The 17,015-nt window shown below is 35.6% G+C and overlaps 1 protein-coding gene across 2 annotated transcripts in view; it reads right to left on the minus strand.

The window, feature by feature from the left end:
- Positions 1-17,015, minus strand: part of LOC131047970 (uncharacterized) — a 223,419-nt gene that overhangs the window by 20,728 nt on the left and 185,676 nt on the right. For both annotated transcript variants that reach the window (XM_057981782.2, XM_057981781.2), the window contains 3 exons: positions 13,104-13,265; positions 12,120-12,193; positions 9,812-9,935 (listed from right to left, as the gene is read on the minus strand). In XM_057981782.2, the coding sequence (XP_057837765.2) occupies positions 9,812-9,935; positions 12,120-12,193; positions 13,104-13,265 (360 nt within the window). The remainder of the gene's footprint in view (positions 1-9,811; positions 9,936-12,119; positions 12,194-13,103; positions 13,266-17,015) is intronic.

Consider the following 17,015-nt stretch of genomic DNA (forward strand, 5'->3'; position numbering starts at 1 on the left):
TTTGAAGATTTCATCAGGTTCCACATTATTTTCTTCAATCATCTTTCTTGCCCATAGTGGTCTTTTCTTGTTGTTAGGATTTTCGGCATTCTCGAAATTAGGTGATTGAAGTTCATGATTTTCTATGCTATTCTCCCTCTGATTCTCAACTGTAAGATTTTCATCTGATTATGTAGTTTGATCATCTTTTGCACTTAGAGAGAGCTTATAAGCAGCAACTTCTTCAAATTTGACATCTCTACTGATTTCAATAGCTCTTCGCCCTGGAATATAGACTCTATATCCTTTAGTGGTTTCACTGTAGCCAACAAATATGCCTTTCTTCCCGAAGGGTTCTAGTTTGGTTCTCTTTTTTTTTGGAACGTGAATATACACGTGGCAACCAAAGATTCTTAGATGGCTTAAATCTGGTTTATTTCCTGTAAAGGCTTCTTCAGGTGTTATATTCTCTAGGATTGAATGAGGGCATCTGTTTTGAATATACACAACTGTATTTGAGGCTTCAACCCAAAATGAGATATGTAGATTTTGATCATGCATCATGGCTTTAGCGGCTTCGATGATGGTTCTATTTTTTCTTTCTGCGATTCCATTCTGTTGAGGAAATAAGGTACATTACACTCCCTCTTAATCCCAACAGAAATGCAAAATTCTTTAAAATTTTCAGAGATGTATTCTCCCCCATTATCTGATGTTAGAGTCTTTATTTTCTTTCCAGTTTGATTTTCCACTAAGGCTTTAAATTCCTTGAATTTTGATAACACTTCATTTGATTCCTTGAGTTTTATGAAGTAGATCCAAGTTTTCCTAGAGTAGTCATCAACAAATATCACGTAATACAAGAAACCCCCTAGTGATGGTAATGACATTGGACCACACAAATCAGTGTGGACAAGTTCTAGTACAACTTTTGATTTGTGTTCACTTGAGGGAAAGGACTTTTTTGAGTTCTTCCCTAGAGCACATCCTTTACAAGTTCCAACATGATCAGATTTTAGATTTGGTAATCATGTGGTAATATTTCCTACAGAAGGTAGGGCACTAAATCGAAGATGTCCTAATCTTCTATGCCAAATTTCATTAGAGTTTGATACTTCATGATTTAGTGCTTGTTTTTGAATATTACATAATTTGCATAAACTACCATCTCTAGATCCTATAGGAATAGCATTCTTTATATTAGAATTTTTAGGACAGAGTAGAACTTTATCTTCATGGAAGGTGACACGAGATCCTTGATCAGCTAGTCCTGAAATAGAGACCAAATTCCTTTTGATACCTGGTACAAAAAGAACATCTTTCAATTGTAGTGTAACTCATGTTCTTAATTGAATTGAGCAGGTCCCAATTCCTTTCACTGGATAAGTAGAATTGTCTCCTATTGTAACTTCTTCAGTCGAGTGGCCTTCAAAGGTTTCGAATTGATCTCTAAATCCGGTTATGTGTCGAGAGGCTCCACTGTCGATTATCCACATATGTTGGTTTGAGTTTAGTTCACTTGATAAGGCTAGGAATAATAGAGGATTCTCTACTTCCTTGACTTCAGCTATGGTTGCTTGAGCTTTCTTCCTTTCTGGACAGAATCTGTGAGTGTGTCCAAATTTATCACACTTGTAGCATTGAATCTTGGAGAAGTATCTGCTTTTGTGGTTATTTCCTCTCTTCCGTTTGAACTTCCTTTTCTGCCCTTTGTTGCTTGTGTTAGCATGTAGTGCTTGAATTTCTCCCTCTTTGTTTGGACCCAATCCTCTTGTGATTAGCCGAGATTCTTCTTGAGTGCAATCATTCTTGAGTTGATCGAATTTTGGTAGTGTCGGACGAGCACTAATGCCTTGAATAAAGGATTCCCAACTAGATGGTAATCCCTTAAGTGCTATTAGAGATAGCTCCAAATCATCTACATTATTTCCAATGGTTGACAATTGGTCTTTCAACTTTGAAATCCTCATGAAATAGGATGTAATTGATTCTTCTTAGTTCATGTAGATATGCATTAATTGCTGCTTTAAGGTGAGCAATATGCTTCATTATTTATTTCATATGAGTTTGAAATGGTCTTGAGCATGAGATGGTTGGAAGAATGTGATCTTTAACAACGTCAATTATGATTTTCTTAGCCTTGTTGTTGTGTCTTTTCCAGGTTGTTTTTTCTGGCTCGTCTTCAGGCATCTTAGTGTCTTTTTCTATGTATGCATCTAATTCAAGTTCTTGAAGAATTGTTGTTATTCGAATTCTCCATGAGACAAAGTTGGATGCGCCTTCAAGTCTATCCTCCACTCTAACACTGTTCACCATGATTGCTTTCCTTCGATTATGAATGCAAGTCTGAAAAGAGTTGTCTCTATTTTTATTATTTCTCTACCAACCTGGCTATGATACCATGTTAAGGAATCTGATCAGAGATAGAGAAGATAACATTCTTATGGTATTTAGTAAGGATAGACTTTAAGTGAGGTTACTGCTATGAATATTGTTTCCTTCGATTTGTATCCAAATAAAACTCTGTGATATTAATCTTCTATTGCAATGTCGACAGATTTTTGAGTCAAGAGATTGCCACAGTTATTGATCACTATATCAGAAAGTGTCGATGTTCTTTGCATATCTATAAGTAGACAAAGAGCCATGTCCACGTAGGGGCATGACTTCTACGTGGTTTTATGCAACGTAGAGTCATGACCCTACGGGACATGACCCTCCATCTCACATCCATCGCATTAGTTAACAGCGATAGTGTTAGGATATTTTAACTAATGCAACCCAATAGTTATCGGGATTATATAGACCATGTCGTTTAATATATGATTTAATAAATATGCATTGATTTATTCAATCCGATGGAAGGTATACACTTAACAAATATACCTTTGTTCTTCCAAGGTCAACCATTTGTACATACCATCATGTTGTCTATCTGTTCAATTTCAAAGCTTTGGCACAAATTAAAATAATTATCATGACATAGTTAAACTTTGTTTGGAGTGGGATTCCCTAGTGCCCCCTAGATGGTTGAGGAACAGCCAGGTAGCCTCTAGCTGTCCAAGGGACATAAGGGAATCCCCCCCCAACATCCCCTACAAGGGACACATTGACTGCTTTGGCAGAGACATCTCAGTGGTGTTCCCCCCCACAGGCAACAATGGGAAGGCAGCGGAGTGATGTTTCATCCCCATCCTCATCCTTGAAATGACACATTTTTGCAAGGAATGCGTCCTCATGGAAGATGATAGTATCTCTCATCCCTTTATCTATGAATTAACTATTATCCTAGCAGCTTTAACTAATAGCTGGCATGTGAAAGTGTTATCATTAATTTGTGCTAACCATAAATGGTTTCACTCACATAGCCAATGTAGGGAACCGGTAAATGTTTACTCATTCTAAAGTTCCCTATTAAACTCAACAGGTTCACACCACATTTCCTAAAGATGCCACAAGCTGACAACTATCGGATCATTTATCAGTATTGAACTTATAGTAGCATTCCCCTTTGCATGATCATCGCCTACAAGATAATAATTGATGTAATAACCACCCCAATAAATTTCGTTCCAAGTTTGCAATAATTCTTATTTTTAACTGACTGCCATTTTGTCAAAAACTTTGTATGCAATAAAGTATTTTACATATAACTCCTTTTGCTGATGGTTTGTTTAGATATTATGTTGGATTGTATTTCTACCATAAAATGTGCAGATTGAAAGATCCATCAACAGTAAAATTTACACCTGCAATATTCACACATAAATTTTCTGATAATAGTAAAATCAAAATGTATCAATATGCAATTTGCTGTTATATATTGTTGTTATTCTTCTTATCGGTTGATAGAGGTTTCATCATTATGTAAATCCAGAAAATTAAAATTTAATTGCACCTGACATTATACAAAAAAATTTAAAGCTGACTGCAGTCCTGATTGCAATAGGAGTCCAACATTGCCCGTCTTTTGGCAATACTGCTCAATATTGTTGACTTTCAACTCATCCCAAAAAGGCAGGTCACCAGTATTAGAGTCCTACATGCATTTGAACTCTTCCTATAACCCAGCCTGTAATTTTATTTAGTTGAAGCTACTGCACTTTAAGCCTTCAAATGATTTTGAAAAAGGCAGGTCCATCCCATAGAGTCCTAATAGTTGCGAAGTCTTCCAAAAGGCTGTAGCACAATTTCCACGGTTCCTGTAACCCATGACCCCCAAATCTGAAGAATATGGTGCTGACTTTAATTTAAGATAATTTCCTTAGCTGGCAACTAGAAAATTAAAACTCCTATTTGTCTTTGGACTCTCCAAATAACCTTTCCCAGCTTCTGTGTTGGCTTTTTGACTCCCCAAAAAGCTCCGCTGGAGTGTAAACAAGGCTTTAAGCAACCCAATGTGACTCGATTCTTCCTTGAAGAGGTATTAAGGTGTACGGAAGTTTAACATATGTAATATTTTCCTTCTATAAAGTTTTCTTTGACCTTGTTGACCTCTTTGTGTCCTGGGCTGGACTTTGTGACAGGTGCTTTGGAAAGAAACAAGGCTCATATGCTTTTTCAATGCATCACTCCTCTTTTGCTAATCCATGTTGTACGCCCCCTTTGGTGGGCAAGGAAAAAAGGTACAGCTGGGTTTTATTCCTAGCTAACAATAAAATATATGAATTTTTAATTCATATTTTTTAAGCACCCACATCATAGGAACCTTAGTTCTACTTTTCACATCCCACACACAGCACAACCCAAATTATTATTTGTTCACAAACTGGCATAATTTAAGAGCTTCAATCAAGGTTTATATATCCTTTGCTCCAAATCCTATAAACCTTCAGCAAATGTGTGAAATCTGAATGACTCCACTTACAAACGGGCTAGGGCAGACCTCTCACTACTGAAACCAAGCTTTGCCATAGCGGTTTTCATCCAAAGGCTAAAAAAGTTGAACAGCAGCTCAAACTCCAAGAAAGGCTTTCACCAAAGATGAATAATCCCAAATGACTCAAATGAGTCTCTTCAAACTCTTAAAATCACTTTTTGAACAATAAACCTTTTTGCTCCTTGAAGTGACTTTATTTAATTATTTGCTTTTCCAGCACTATAGTTATTTTTAAATTCACCTTATTAATAATTAATTTAAGTTGTCCTTTCATTTATGTTTTTTCAACAAATTAACAATTTATTATTTAATCATTAAATTATATCCTACACACCCAACTAAAGATATAGAAAATACTAGAAAAAGTCTGGAAGTGAAATCTAAAGGCACTAGAATACTCAAGAACTCACCAAAGATCCAACTTACTAAAAATAGATACTTTCCAAAAATAGATTTTTTCTCCTACAAGTTTGGAGTGCACCAGAAATGATAAAACCACTCTTGGAAAGCATCAACAAACTCAACATGATCCCCAAAACTCAATGTCAATAATTGAACTCCAATCCAATAAGGAAGCCACCCTCCAAGAAAGTTGGAGTTCCCTACGAATTCTAGAAATGCCAAAAAAGGGACACATTACAAATCAAAATGATATCACATATCCTTGCAACTAAGATTTACCTTCAAAATTGACTTGAGGGAAGAATATAGAAGATGACATTAAATGCCATCCCTCCTTAAATGATAATTACCTTTCACAGTTCAAGTGGCCCAATCTTTTATGCCACGGTTGACTCATGTGCCTTAGTGACAAAAGCAAAGGATCCTTGATAAGCTTTCGCATCATGAAACATTACACGCTTAAATGGTTTTTCCTTTTGACCAAAATCATTGGAGGCCACAACATTGGCGTGATCATTGATATCTTTCACAATAAATTTAGTAAGTCAAAGTTCAGATACCTTCCATGTTCATATAGTTTGAAATACAGATAACAAGATTGCACTAATCTCCGGCACATGATAAACATTATTGACAACAGCATTATCATAATATCAACTTCAACATCAGCATTGCTATGTGCAGTTAGAGCCAAACTATTCATGGTTAAGATATTCTTCTCACCACGTGAATATTAAGAAAAAAAGAGACCTATCTCTATGCATATGATGAGAACATTTCTCCTCTCTTTTTTAAGTTTTAAGGCCTCAAAATTAGCCAGAAAAGCATTACCATCATTTTGAGGTTGATTATTTTCCTGACCTTGTTGCTGGTTGACTTGCAATATTATGATGAGCTCATTAAGATCCTTTATTGCAGTAGTCACAAGATGACAAGTTCTTTTTCCATCCTTTGTTTTTTTGCTGCGCCTGATCATCGTCATCATCGATAACTTCGTTGCATGAAGAAAAAGGAGCCTCATCTCTCTTTTGATTGTTTTTATATTTTGTTTTGTCTTTACCGTTGTCTTTTGGTGAAGTAGGTTATTTGGTCTGTACTAAGCTTTCCACTTTTTATGAATTTATCAAGTTATTCAATAAAAAAAGAACAGAATCTGTCAAAGTCATCAGTGCCATTAGAATTTAGCACCAAAAGACCTCCTAAAAAGATAACTAAAATGAAATAAATCAATAGGCAGAAGAAGATAGTTGAGAAAATATTATCAAATCTACTCTCCGTTGTGCTAATTTCCATAGTTTTTTAATAGGTGTTCAACTCGTTTCCTCAAGCAAAATATTCCTCAATCCTAGTGTTTGTCCAATTGATGATGATACAACAATGCTTGCTCAAATTGAAGGGCACAAGAATGAATGGATTGATTGTAGACAGCAGCAAATTTATCCTGTCACCCAAGTCCTGCCAGATGAAATTTTACCATATTGCAATATGTGTAATAAAATAGTTCCTATTGATTCATCCACAAGATTGAATCATAAGAATGTTTTCTTCTCATCATCCAGCTTCTTTTCATCTTCCATTTGCAAGCTTCTGTAGTCTTTTCTCTGCAAGATAGCTTCCATATCTTTAACAGATTAAAATTATCACACCCTATAATCTGAGTGATTAATGGTTAAAAATTGCAACCTTTAAAAGACCCAGACACCAAGATAACCAGTAAAGAAAATACAATTCATACCCTTCAGAAACTGCTCTTTAAATCTCTAAAAATAACTGCATTGTCCATGAAGTGGCAAACAAAACTAAAAATAGCAAAAACACAGAAATTCACTCCAAAAATCTTCTAGTTAGATTCTGATGGAGCTTTTTACAACCAAATAGCACTATGTTAGAAAGTATATCCAGAGAAACTTCTTTACAAACGAATAATAATATGTAGAGATTCAGTCCTGACTCCTTAACCTTGTTATAACTTTTTTCTTGGATATGTCATTCAGTCTTCTCTGATACCAAATTAGAGTTTTCAATTTTTTCAAATACCAATTATGTAGTCCTTATTTGCACATTGCATACGTTTCAAAATACTTGTACATAATATATATGTCCTTAGTCCTCAAATAATTCTATAATAAACTAATGATTAATCATTTATGATGAGGTAGATTACCTCTCATCTTTTTAAGTATGATTTAATTGTTAACCTAGCAGCTTTCACTCGTAACCAGCAATGGAAATGTTAACATTGAGTTTTACTAATATTACTGCTTTTCACTCACATGGCCAAGATTGGGAACACGTTGTCATTCACTTTAACATCAGGAATTTTTATATATGCTTTACAATTTTGGTTGGTTGTTTCTTCTTTTCACAACATAAACTATTGTGGAATGTGCTTTATCCTAGTTTATGGATCAATCAAGCTGATACATTCCTATATATTTGTTTTCTGTCCTTTTGGTAGTAAATGCATTCATTCTCACCCCATAAATAAATCAGGTGACAATACTTACCTGAATGATCATGAGACTATCATTGTTGGAACACATGTTTTCCAAAAATTGTCATAGCTTTGGACACGCTGGCTTTGAACATGCTGCTTCCTAAACAATTTAAGTGTAGTAAGCTTAAGCTCAGAGCATTCTGAAATATCAACCAAATTCTCACTCTCCTGTCTCTCATTTTTGAGACCCGCCATTGATCTTCTAAAGTTTCTTATTCTTCTCTTTTTTCTTAATGGAGTTTAGAAAGACCCATGTCTTTGTGCTCATATGTTTGTTGTTTCAAAGGCAAAATGCAATTGACTTCTTAGATCTATTTATAAAAACATAAAGAGGCTATATTAGATAGTAATTAGGAAGCTCTGGAACACTTTGTTCGGAGTATAATTGAAATAAGTAAAGGCTTTTATCTTTCAAAAGTATTTACTATCTACAATGAAAATAACTTTCTTAGAGAAACTATCATCATGAGAATAGTTCTATATTACATTATGTCTTTTTATTGCTGTGCTGCATTTTTCTGTCAATGTGATCTTCCTATTTCATTTTCCTACAGGATTGTAAAAACAATCAGATTCTCTTTCTTACATTTGCAAGCTCCACATTTAGCAGTTCAAATTGTAAAACTGAGGTTATAGTCTTCATACTTACAAAGGAACTCTCTCCAAATGTCAGTTTGATATAATCATAAGCCAATGGAAAATCTGATAGGTCACACCTACTTGGGGTTTAACTTCCAAGTTCAATTTTCACCTGGAGGCCTACCTCTCAGTCATTGCTTTGTGAAAGATATATTACCTTGTTTTGGAGTTCTAGCCCTCTCCAATTCAATCCCTCCAAATATATCTATTTGCAGAGATCATAAAACCATATTCTCTCTATTGGTTAGAGGTTTGGAACTAGCATATTTTAGGAGAGTGCAAACTATCATGTTCCAGCAATTAATGTATAGCAAAGAAACTATCCCTCAAACCATCGTCTGGACTGAATTCGCTATCCAACTTTTTTGTACTGACTGCTCCTTTGGGCATTTTTTCTTTCTTCATAGACACAAATCTCTTGATGATTCAGCTTCAGATTGGGAGAGATACTTGTATTTTACTATTTAGCTCTCACTTCCTCAGAGTAGATTGCCTCCATGGGTCTCTCTACATGTCAATACTGTTGGTACTCTGAAGTAATTTTGCTTCTTTGTTCTATCGGCATCTCTGGGATGCATTCTCTCCTTTCATGTGTTCCATTATGAACCTGTTATTCTCCCAGGTCCATGAAAAGGAATGCAACCTGGGTTGACAAGGAAGCATCCATACATGTAGAGGAGCAGATGCACATGTAGTGCATAGGAACTGCCAATGTGACTTGGATTGTCAGTTTTGAGGATCTGCAGGAAACTATGGCTGGACTAATGTACAGTTTTTGAGGTGATAAAGGGCCAGTAGCCTCCAATGAAATGTTTTAAGGCACTGCGGTACTTTGTTTTCATTGGTAACCTAATTTCTTGGCCCTGATAGATCTTTTATATAGGATATCAAAGAAATTTTAGCCAAATTTTTATTTTTCTAGTCTTATGGTTTTTGTTATATTTTGCTGATTGTATTTGGATGGATCTAGATGAACTGCTATATCTTTCATATCTAAATCTCTGTTTCTTGTAGCACTTTGCTGGGTTCAGTGGCTGGTTCCATAGTTTTAATGGTACTTTCTGAGGACTTAATGATACTTTTGGCTCCTCAGCATTCTCTGCTGGAAACTGATATTTGGAATTACTCCTTTTCAATTATATATTTTTAACTGTTTTTCAGAAAAATTATAATTGATCTCTCATGATAGTCAATCATTTGTAGTAAAAACCATGACTCAGACAAAAAGTGAAAAGTAGACAGGTGCTTATTCTTATCTTTAATCAGATTATATACTTGATGACTCAATAAGCACACTTATACGCAAAAATGGCATGGCATGAAGAAATATACTTGACCCAATAAGCACTTCATATGCAAAAATGGCATGGCATGAAGAAATGAGAAACTTTATGCAATTTTAAAGAAACAATTACCAAATTCTCTTCTCCTATTTCTTCTGCTATTTCAATTGTAGATCCATCCAGGGTCCCAAGAATAAGACAACCATTCATCAAGAATTTCATACAGCTGGTTCCTGATGCTTCATGTCCTGCCGTGCTACAACAAAAATTTTGGAGTCAATTCAAGTCAGGGGTCTGCTTAAATTAATAGTTATTTCTATTTTGTTGCACTGCATCTATTACCAATTAAACTACAAAACAAGTTGTGACCTTTAGAAGATTTTATAACATGTTGCCTGCTTGATTAAAGATAAACACAGCAGAAAGCAGTTATTTTTCTGTATAGAAAAAAAGTTCAAGATCATATATTATTTAATAAACAGAGGAATAAAATTAACAGATTCCTAAATGAAAAGACATGGAATCTGCTGAAAAGAATCAAGATACATTAAACAGAGAAAACTACTTCTTTGAATAGAAACAAGTGGGCAGACAGTGTTAAATAGGGATCAGCGCATCTTGTCAAAATTCAAAAAATATAGGTATCTTGTAGAACCCTTCCCCTAACAAGATATGTCAAATCTTCAAATAACTTTCTCAAGTTTTCAATCGTACTATCTCAAAAGAAAAAATAATCAGTATCACATATTAATATTTGAAGTTTTGAACTATGGAAGAGTACAAATAACAGGTTACAGAATGAACAGACATGGAACCTGACGACTGTGACAATCACATCTTAGATACTTTCAACTTCTTAAAAAGCCTCTGCTTTTGAAAAAAACAAATAAGCAGAAGAATATTAGATTCAAACCAGCTTGTGACCATCAAAGAGTTATAAAGGCTTAAGGATGTATTTTTAATAGATTTCTTAAATACTTCCTCGTGTATTTTTTTAAGGGTTCAAGATCATATATTAACATTTAAATAAGGAAGAGAATAATAACCTTACATATCTTACATATTTAAAGAATTTTATCAAATCTGTAAACAACTTTTAAATAACATTCTCATTATTTTTGAAAGAAAATCTACACTCTAGATGATTTATTACTATTTAAATATGGCAAATTACATAAACAATTTTCCAGCATGAAACATCTGCATGGGAAAACAATGAAGATTAAATATTAGGTACATTCAACTTAAAAAACCACAATGTTACCTAGTAGAATTGCGCATATTTTGGAGGCAGGGATGTCCCAAAGACAGCAAGACAGAAAAGAAATGTACCCCCACTATACCAACAGGTGCTACCAGCAGGTTGGTCATCCTGAGGACAGCCCCCTCTGCAAGGGATGTCTTGGGATGCCATGTTGTCCCTGGGACGGCTACAGGTGATCAGAAAAAACAAATCTAAGTGGACCATTTGGGCCTGAGGGTTCCATGTTCGGCTGAAGTGTTGACAAGGAGCTAGAAGGTGAGGATTATCATTTCTTGAGGGATTTTGTTGCAAGAAGGGATATTATGCTATCGATGACTGAGGATAATCAGGAATGGAATGGGACATCTCCAAGAGTCTTTGGGGAAGCTGCAAACCTCAAAACAGCCCAAAAAGCTTGTTTTGGCAGAGTGAAGGCAGCAAACACACAATTGGCCTGGACAAGCTAATCAGTAGTCATAGCAAATGGTCGATCAACTCCTAGAAGACCAGAAAACTCATCACATCTGGGCTAGAACATGTAATTCGAAGCATGCAACATATGATCTCCCTTCTTGGCAGTTGGTAGTACAATCTCTGTGTATGGAAGACTCAAGGGAGGTCTTTTATAGTTTCCCCCTGAGTTGTGTGGGGTCGGCAATCAATTATGGTGGTGTGAGTCAAGATGGGAATGTAGTGGTTGTTGTGCAATTTCTAATGTTTAATGATGGTTATAATCCATATTATCATTGAAGCAAATATTTTTGCAGGTCCAAATCCCATCCCCTCATTCTGAAACTCTATGGAACACTGGAAAACTGCTACTTTTGAAAGTAAAAAAGCGAGCAAAGAATGTCACTCACAAATTGGTTTATCTTGTGAAAATTATAAAAACTATAAATACTTCGAGAGTTTTTCTTTAAACAATTTTCTGAATATTCTCAATTATAAAAAAAAAGTCATTTCTCTAAACCAGATAAAACATTTTAAATAATTTTCTGAATTCCTCTACTTCCCCATCAGACAATATACGGGAATGCCATTGTTTTAAATGAATGAATCATTAATTAGTAGGTGCATATATGTAATGATAGAATCCACCTCTAACCTCAAAATCATCAGTCTTTATCGAAGCAGCTTTTGCATGCTAAAATTTTAGTTAAGTTTGCATAGAAGAAAGAGTTTGCAGTGGCATTGAACCTGATGTGCTGTGATAAATCACTTGCAGGTATTATCAGTTCAGCTACAGAAACATTGTAATCTGGAACAAATACCTGCAGCGACAATAAGAATAGAATAAGCTGATACAATCAAAGTTCTTCTTTAACACTGATTCAACGAGTCAAAGTATACCATAAACTTAATAACCTGGCACAGGTTAAATACATAAGAATGCATCTCAAGTTATGAGAATTTGGTAAACTGGCAAATACACTGGTTTTCCACAATGCCTATGTCCAAAAAAAAAGATGCATTTTTTTTCCAACCTTAAAATAGTAGAAAAACAGAAAGTGATTGAGCAATTACATATTAAAATGCAGCATTAAATAGCCAGTAAATCTCTGGATACAATGGATGAGAAATTCCTGTCAAAGTTGACGAGTAAAATATGCACATTACCAAACTTAAGAGAGAAGGTAGAATGCTCTAAGCCCTATTAGTAAGCAACTAGTAGTATCATTTTATTCCTTCACTAATCATTCAATCAAAGAAACGTCAGTAACTCCTCAAAATGAAAATGAGATACTCTGGGAGAATTGGACCTTTAACCTAGAGTGCACCATCTAAAAGTTAAAAACTTTATGGAGATGTCAGGTTTATCTTTTCATTGAGCAACACATTTGAAGAAAAAAGAAATGGAAAACTGACCAAACTTAAAGGCATTTATTTCTTTAGCGAGGAAAATAGATCGTAATAACAGTTATCTGCATGTGAAATCACAATGTACTTGATATTTAGGGCCTCAAACAATTTGTGATGTATGGTAAATGGAAGTCACAGAATCCAAGGGTTAGAAGGGAAATAAAACAAAATACATATATTCCAATAAAGAGTGTTCTCTGGGCTACTGCTTCTATACATGGACACAGGTCTCTTACAAACATCTTCAGGTAAAATCTCAAGAAAAGATAATCTCCAACTAGAATATCATCTTAATTCACAGAGCTGCTGTCAAGCACCTACCAGTTTTAAAAGGTTACCAATGTCTGGATCATTGTTGATCTTTTCACCAATCACATGTATAAGTTTAATTATCTTTTTTGCAATCTCATAGCCTGGAGCTGCCTTTCCTCCAATTAAACATACACGGGGCACAACTTTCCTTTTCTCCTCACCAGTCATATGCTGCATCATAGGTACACAGTCAGTTCTTGAATAATATTGATACATTGAAATATTCAATTTTCAAAAGAATGAAATTTGGATCATTTGAAATAAAATTGCCATATTTACCAACTTGATGACTCAATTCTCAGCAAATAAATCCTGTACACAATTGGATAAAAACTTGCTTTTGCAAAAGGCATGAGGATTAATACCTATGATTACTATCATCTGACTTATAATTTTATTATAGTTCCCTTCACAAGAGCCAACCTCAATCAGTTGTTGCTAAACTAAATCTTCCATATCTTCAACCTTATAATATATAACATTAACATACCATCAAAATAACCGTGTAGCATAAAGAATAATTAATAGCCATACACATAACTTCAATAGAAAACTCCTTGTAGCCCATCCACAATGAAAATCATTTACTGCCACCAGTAAAGCAATGTGATAGCATTTGAACTTGGAGCCTCACCCATTACGAAAAATAAATAACAATAGTAGACTATAGAGTTACCAACACTCGCCACTCCATGCTCATTTGTAAGCAGCTAGATCCTCAGCATTCATATGATTCTCATTCTGGACTTCACAAGGGTTACAAAAGCTTGGGATATGATCCTAAAATATTTAAGGGTACTTATACATGTGTAGTATTTTCTATATATTTTAAAATACCTGCCAACTCCTAAACCTAAGAAACTACTAACAAATGCAGTGTTCTATAAAAAATGCATCCACAATGCAGTTCAAGATGCATGTCCCACTTATCAATCACCATTCCCAAAATGAGGACATTTGGGGGTATATCACGGAGCCATTTTCCCAATATGGGAGCACGCCCAAAAATTCTTTACCCATTAAATTCACCTAGGCATACATTACTTATAGCACATAGAAAATTCTAATATAAACAACTTTTTTGTGAAGGAGCACAACACCCACTCCAATAGACATGTCCGCTAGAAACTAAAACCTGAATTTAAACCATAAGTAGTGTTCCATTCCTCATTTTTATTCTCAGTGCTGGAGACACTCAAGGACTCAAGCTTCCATGATCACCTAAAAAAATCAAAATAACCTTCAAGAGAGAAAAGTAAAAGCATAAAATGTGCAATAATGGACGCAAATATATCAAATCAAATACGATCAATGAAATGGCCAAAATGGACATATGAGACCTTGCTTATATAAGCAAACCTGAGAGATAGGACTAACTAGGATGACGACAATTATCTTAATCCGATGTCATGTGCCAATGAAGGGATAAGATCACATGTCTACAAGAGGCTTCTAGAAAGATTCCTAACTCACTAAGTAAACTTAACATCTGAACATGTGTGAAAAGGTCCTAACTAGGAACTACTTAGATAATGTACCTTGTTCACACTACAAAGTAGGAAAACATATAGGAAAGACCCCTATTCACACCAACACCCCCCCTTAAGTGCAACTGAGGAAGGATGAAGAACAAATGCAAATAATGCAAAGATGGCTCACAGCCACTAGGCCATGTTAGGTACCCATGTACAAATACAATCTCTCACAAACAGAGGAGAAAACCTGATAGGACAAAACTCCTCCCTGAAAGAGAGAATATACAAGAGAAATATTCTCAAGAAGAATGCGAAGGAAAAAACCCAATGTGAGAAAAAAGTCCCCCCCATATGAGAGAAGTAGAGAGACCATGTAGTCCCCACTCAATGTAGAATATGTACCAATGGGAGATGCTCGAAATTAGTTGTAGAAGATGATCCACGATCATCAAAAAATGTTTCTGCCCTTAGGAAGAAACAAAACCAAAGGTAAATGAATGGTGTCTTCCCATTCGTGAAAAGAAAAATAAGGAAGAAATCTTGACTTGCATGAAGCCTCTAAAAACTGCTCAAGCATCCCCATGGCAATGCTGAAAGTTGCCCCTTCCAAATAAAGTATTTGAGGCCACAGTGATTGTTGTGACCTTTTCACACATCGCCCCATTGCAAATGGGGACCCCCTCTTTTTGCTTAGCAATCTAGTCACTTTCTAGGGGTTAGTCATCCTAGCAATAATTATCAGCTCTAAATGCGAGTTTACCCTTAGGGTGCTACCAAGTCACCAAATCCTTATCTTAAGCTTGTTGGTGTATTTCAAGGTTGAAAAATGTCAAAAGTTGCAAATCTTGTCAAAACTTGTCAAGGTTTGTTAAGTGTTGTCATTTTGGTCAGAGTTGTTAGAGTGCAAGATGTTAGGAATGGAGAGAAGAGTGAGAAGTAGTAAGCTTGCTTGTAATTTCATTAGGAATTGCAAGCACAGCACATAAGGTCATGAATTACAAGTCCACATTATGTAGGACTTAGGTGAGGAAGTAGTGTCAAAATTTGGCTAAGTCAGGAGTCAACCCCCTTGCACCGTGTATATGCACTCACATTTGTGCAAAAGCCTAGCATAGGTGCATTTAGGGTAAGCGAGGAAATGGAACCCTAAAATTGACTATCTTGAACAAACCCCCCTCACCTTGCAAGTCAACCAAGTTTGTTTGCAACATTGTGCAAAGCAAGGGTCAAAATGTGCTCTAGTCTATGCAAGAGACCGCATCAACCTCACCCTTGCACTAAGTTGTGCAAGTGCACTGTAATGTCCCCTTCTCAGCAATAATCAGTTCAGTTGGCCGTTAGCCTATTTTGGAGACCCGTAGGCTAGTCGAAAGCAGAAATTAGGGTTTCCTACTTCTAGGGGGATGTTTCGGCGTTTTTGGTGGCTTGCATGTTGGAGTTTTACAGTTTTGAATCTGGATTCCTTTTGGGTTTTCAGAAAGCTTCGCAATGACGGTACATGCATAGCAAGCAATGGAGTTTGGTAAACTTACTATTTTTAGTAAGTGGGGGCGAGGACAGCTCATTTCTCTGGGTTTTTCTGGGTTTTCAGAGAGCTTCACAATGGTCTGACATGCAAATGGATCTAAAGAATTTTCCGAACTTACTATTTTTAGTAAGTTGCGACGGCTGCTCAGAATATAGTTAAAATGCATTTGGACACACTTAATATTTTTAGCAATATGCTATTTTTAGTAAGTGCTATTTTTGGCAGGGTCTTTGCAACTCGGTGCAATGGCTATATCTGGCAAGGCAGTTCTCTAAGTTTGATCTCCCACATTCTTGGAGCTTGTTTTGGCCAGTTTAGTATTTGATGGAAAATGGTGTTTAAGGCTGAATTATAACTTAAGGCAAAATAGACAATTTATTAAGGGATTGCTTAATTTGTATTTAAAGTCATTTTCTCAATTATATGTTGAGCGCTCAAATTCTGTATTATTTCCATTTTAATAAAGTGTCTTGTCTAGGAAAAATGGGACGACTTGGTGAAGGATGAAATGAAATGAAATGCAAATTAAAAAAGTGAATTTGAATTCCATTGTTAAGTCCCATAATGGAGGGAAAAGGAGGTTTGATTTGGGAGATAGTTATAAATAAGTGCCTTGGCCTTCATTTGAGACTATCAATTGCTATTATAACGAAGTGTTGTCGAAATTATTCCAAACTCTTGCTTCGAGGGATGCATACCTCCTAGTACCTTCAATTTCAAGCTTGAAAGATAGCCCCTAGCTAAATATTGTGACTGTTTCTCATTCAGAGGAGCAGATTGAGCTCAATGAAGATGAAGATCTTTGTTGTTTTCTGATTTTGGAGTGTTGTTTTTCAGTTTTGGAGTTTGCTAGTTGTATGGAGTTGAAAGTGAAATTCGTTCATAAGCCTCTGGGAGTTCAGTTGCCGGTTTTGGGTA

This window comes from Cryptomeria japonica, chromosome 3 (assembly GCF_030272615.1).
Source record: "Cryptomeria japonica chromosome 3, Sugi_1.0, whole genome shotgun sequence".
Taxonomy (NCBI): Eukaryota; Viridiplantae; Streptophyta; class Pinopsida; order Cupressales; family Cupressaceae; genus Cryptomeria; species Cryptomeria japonica.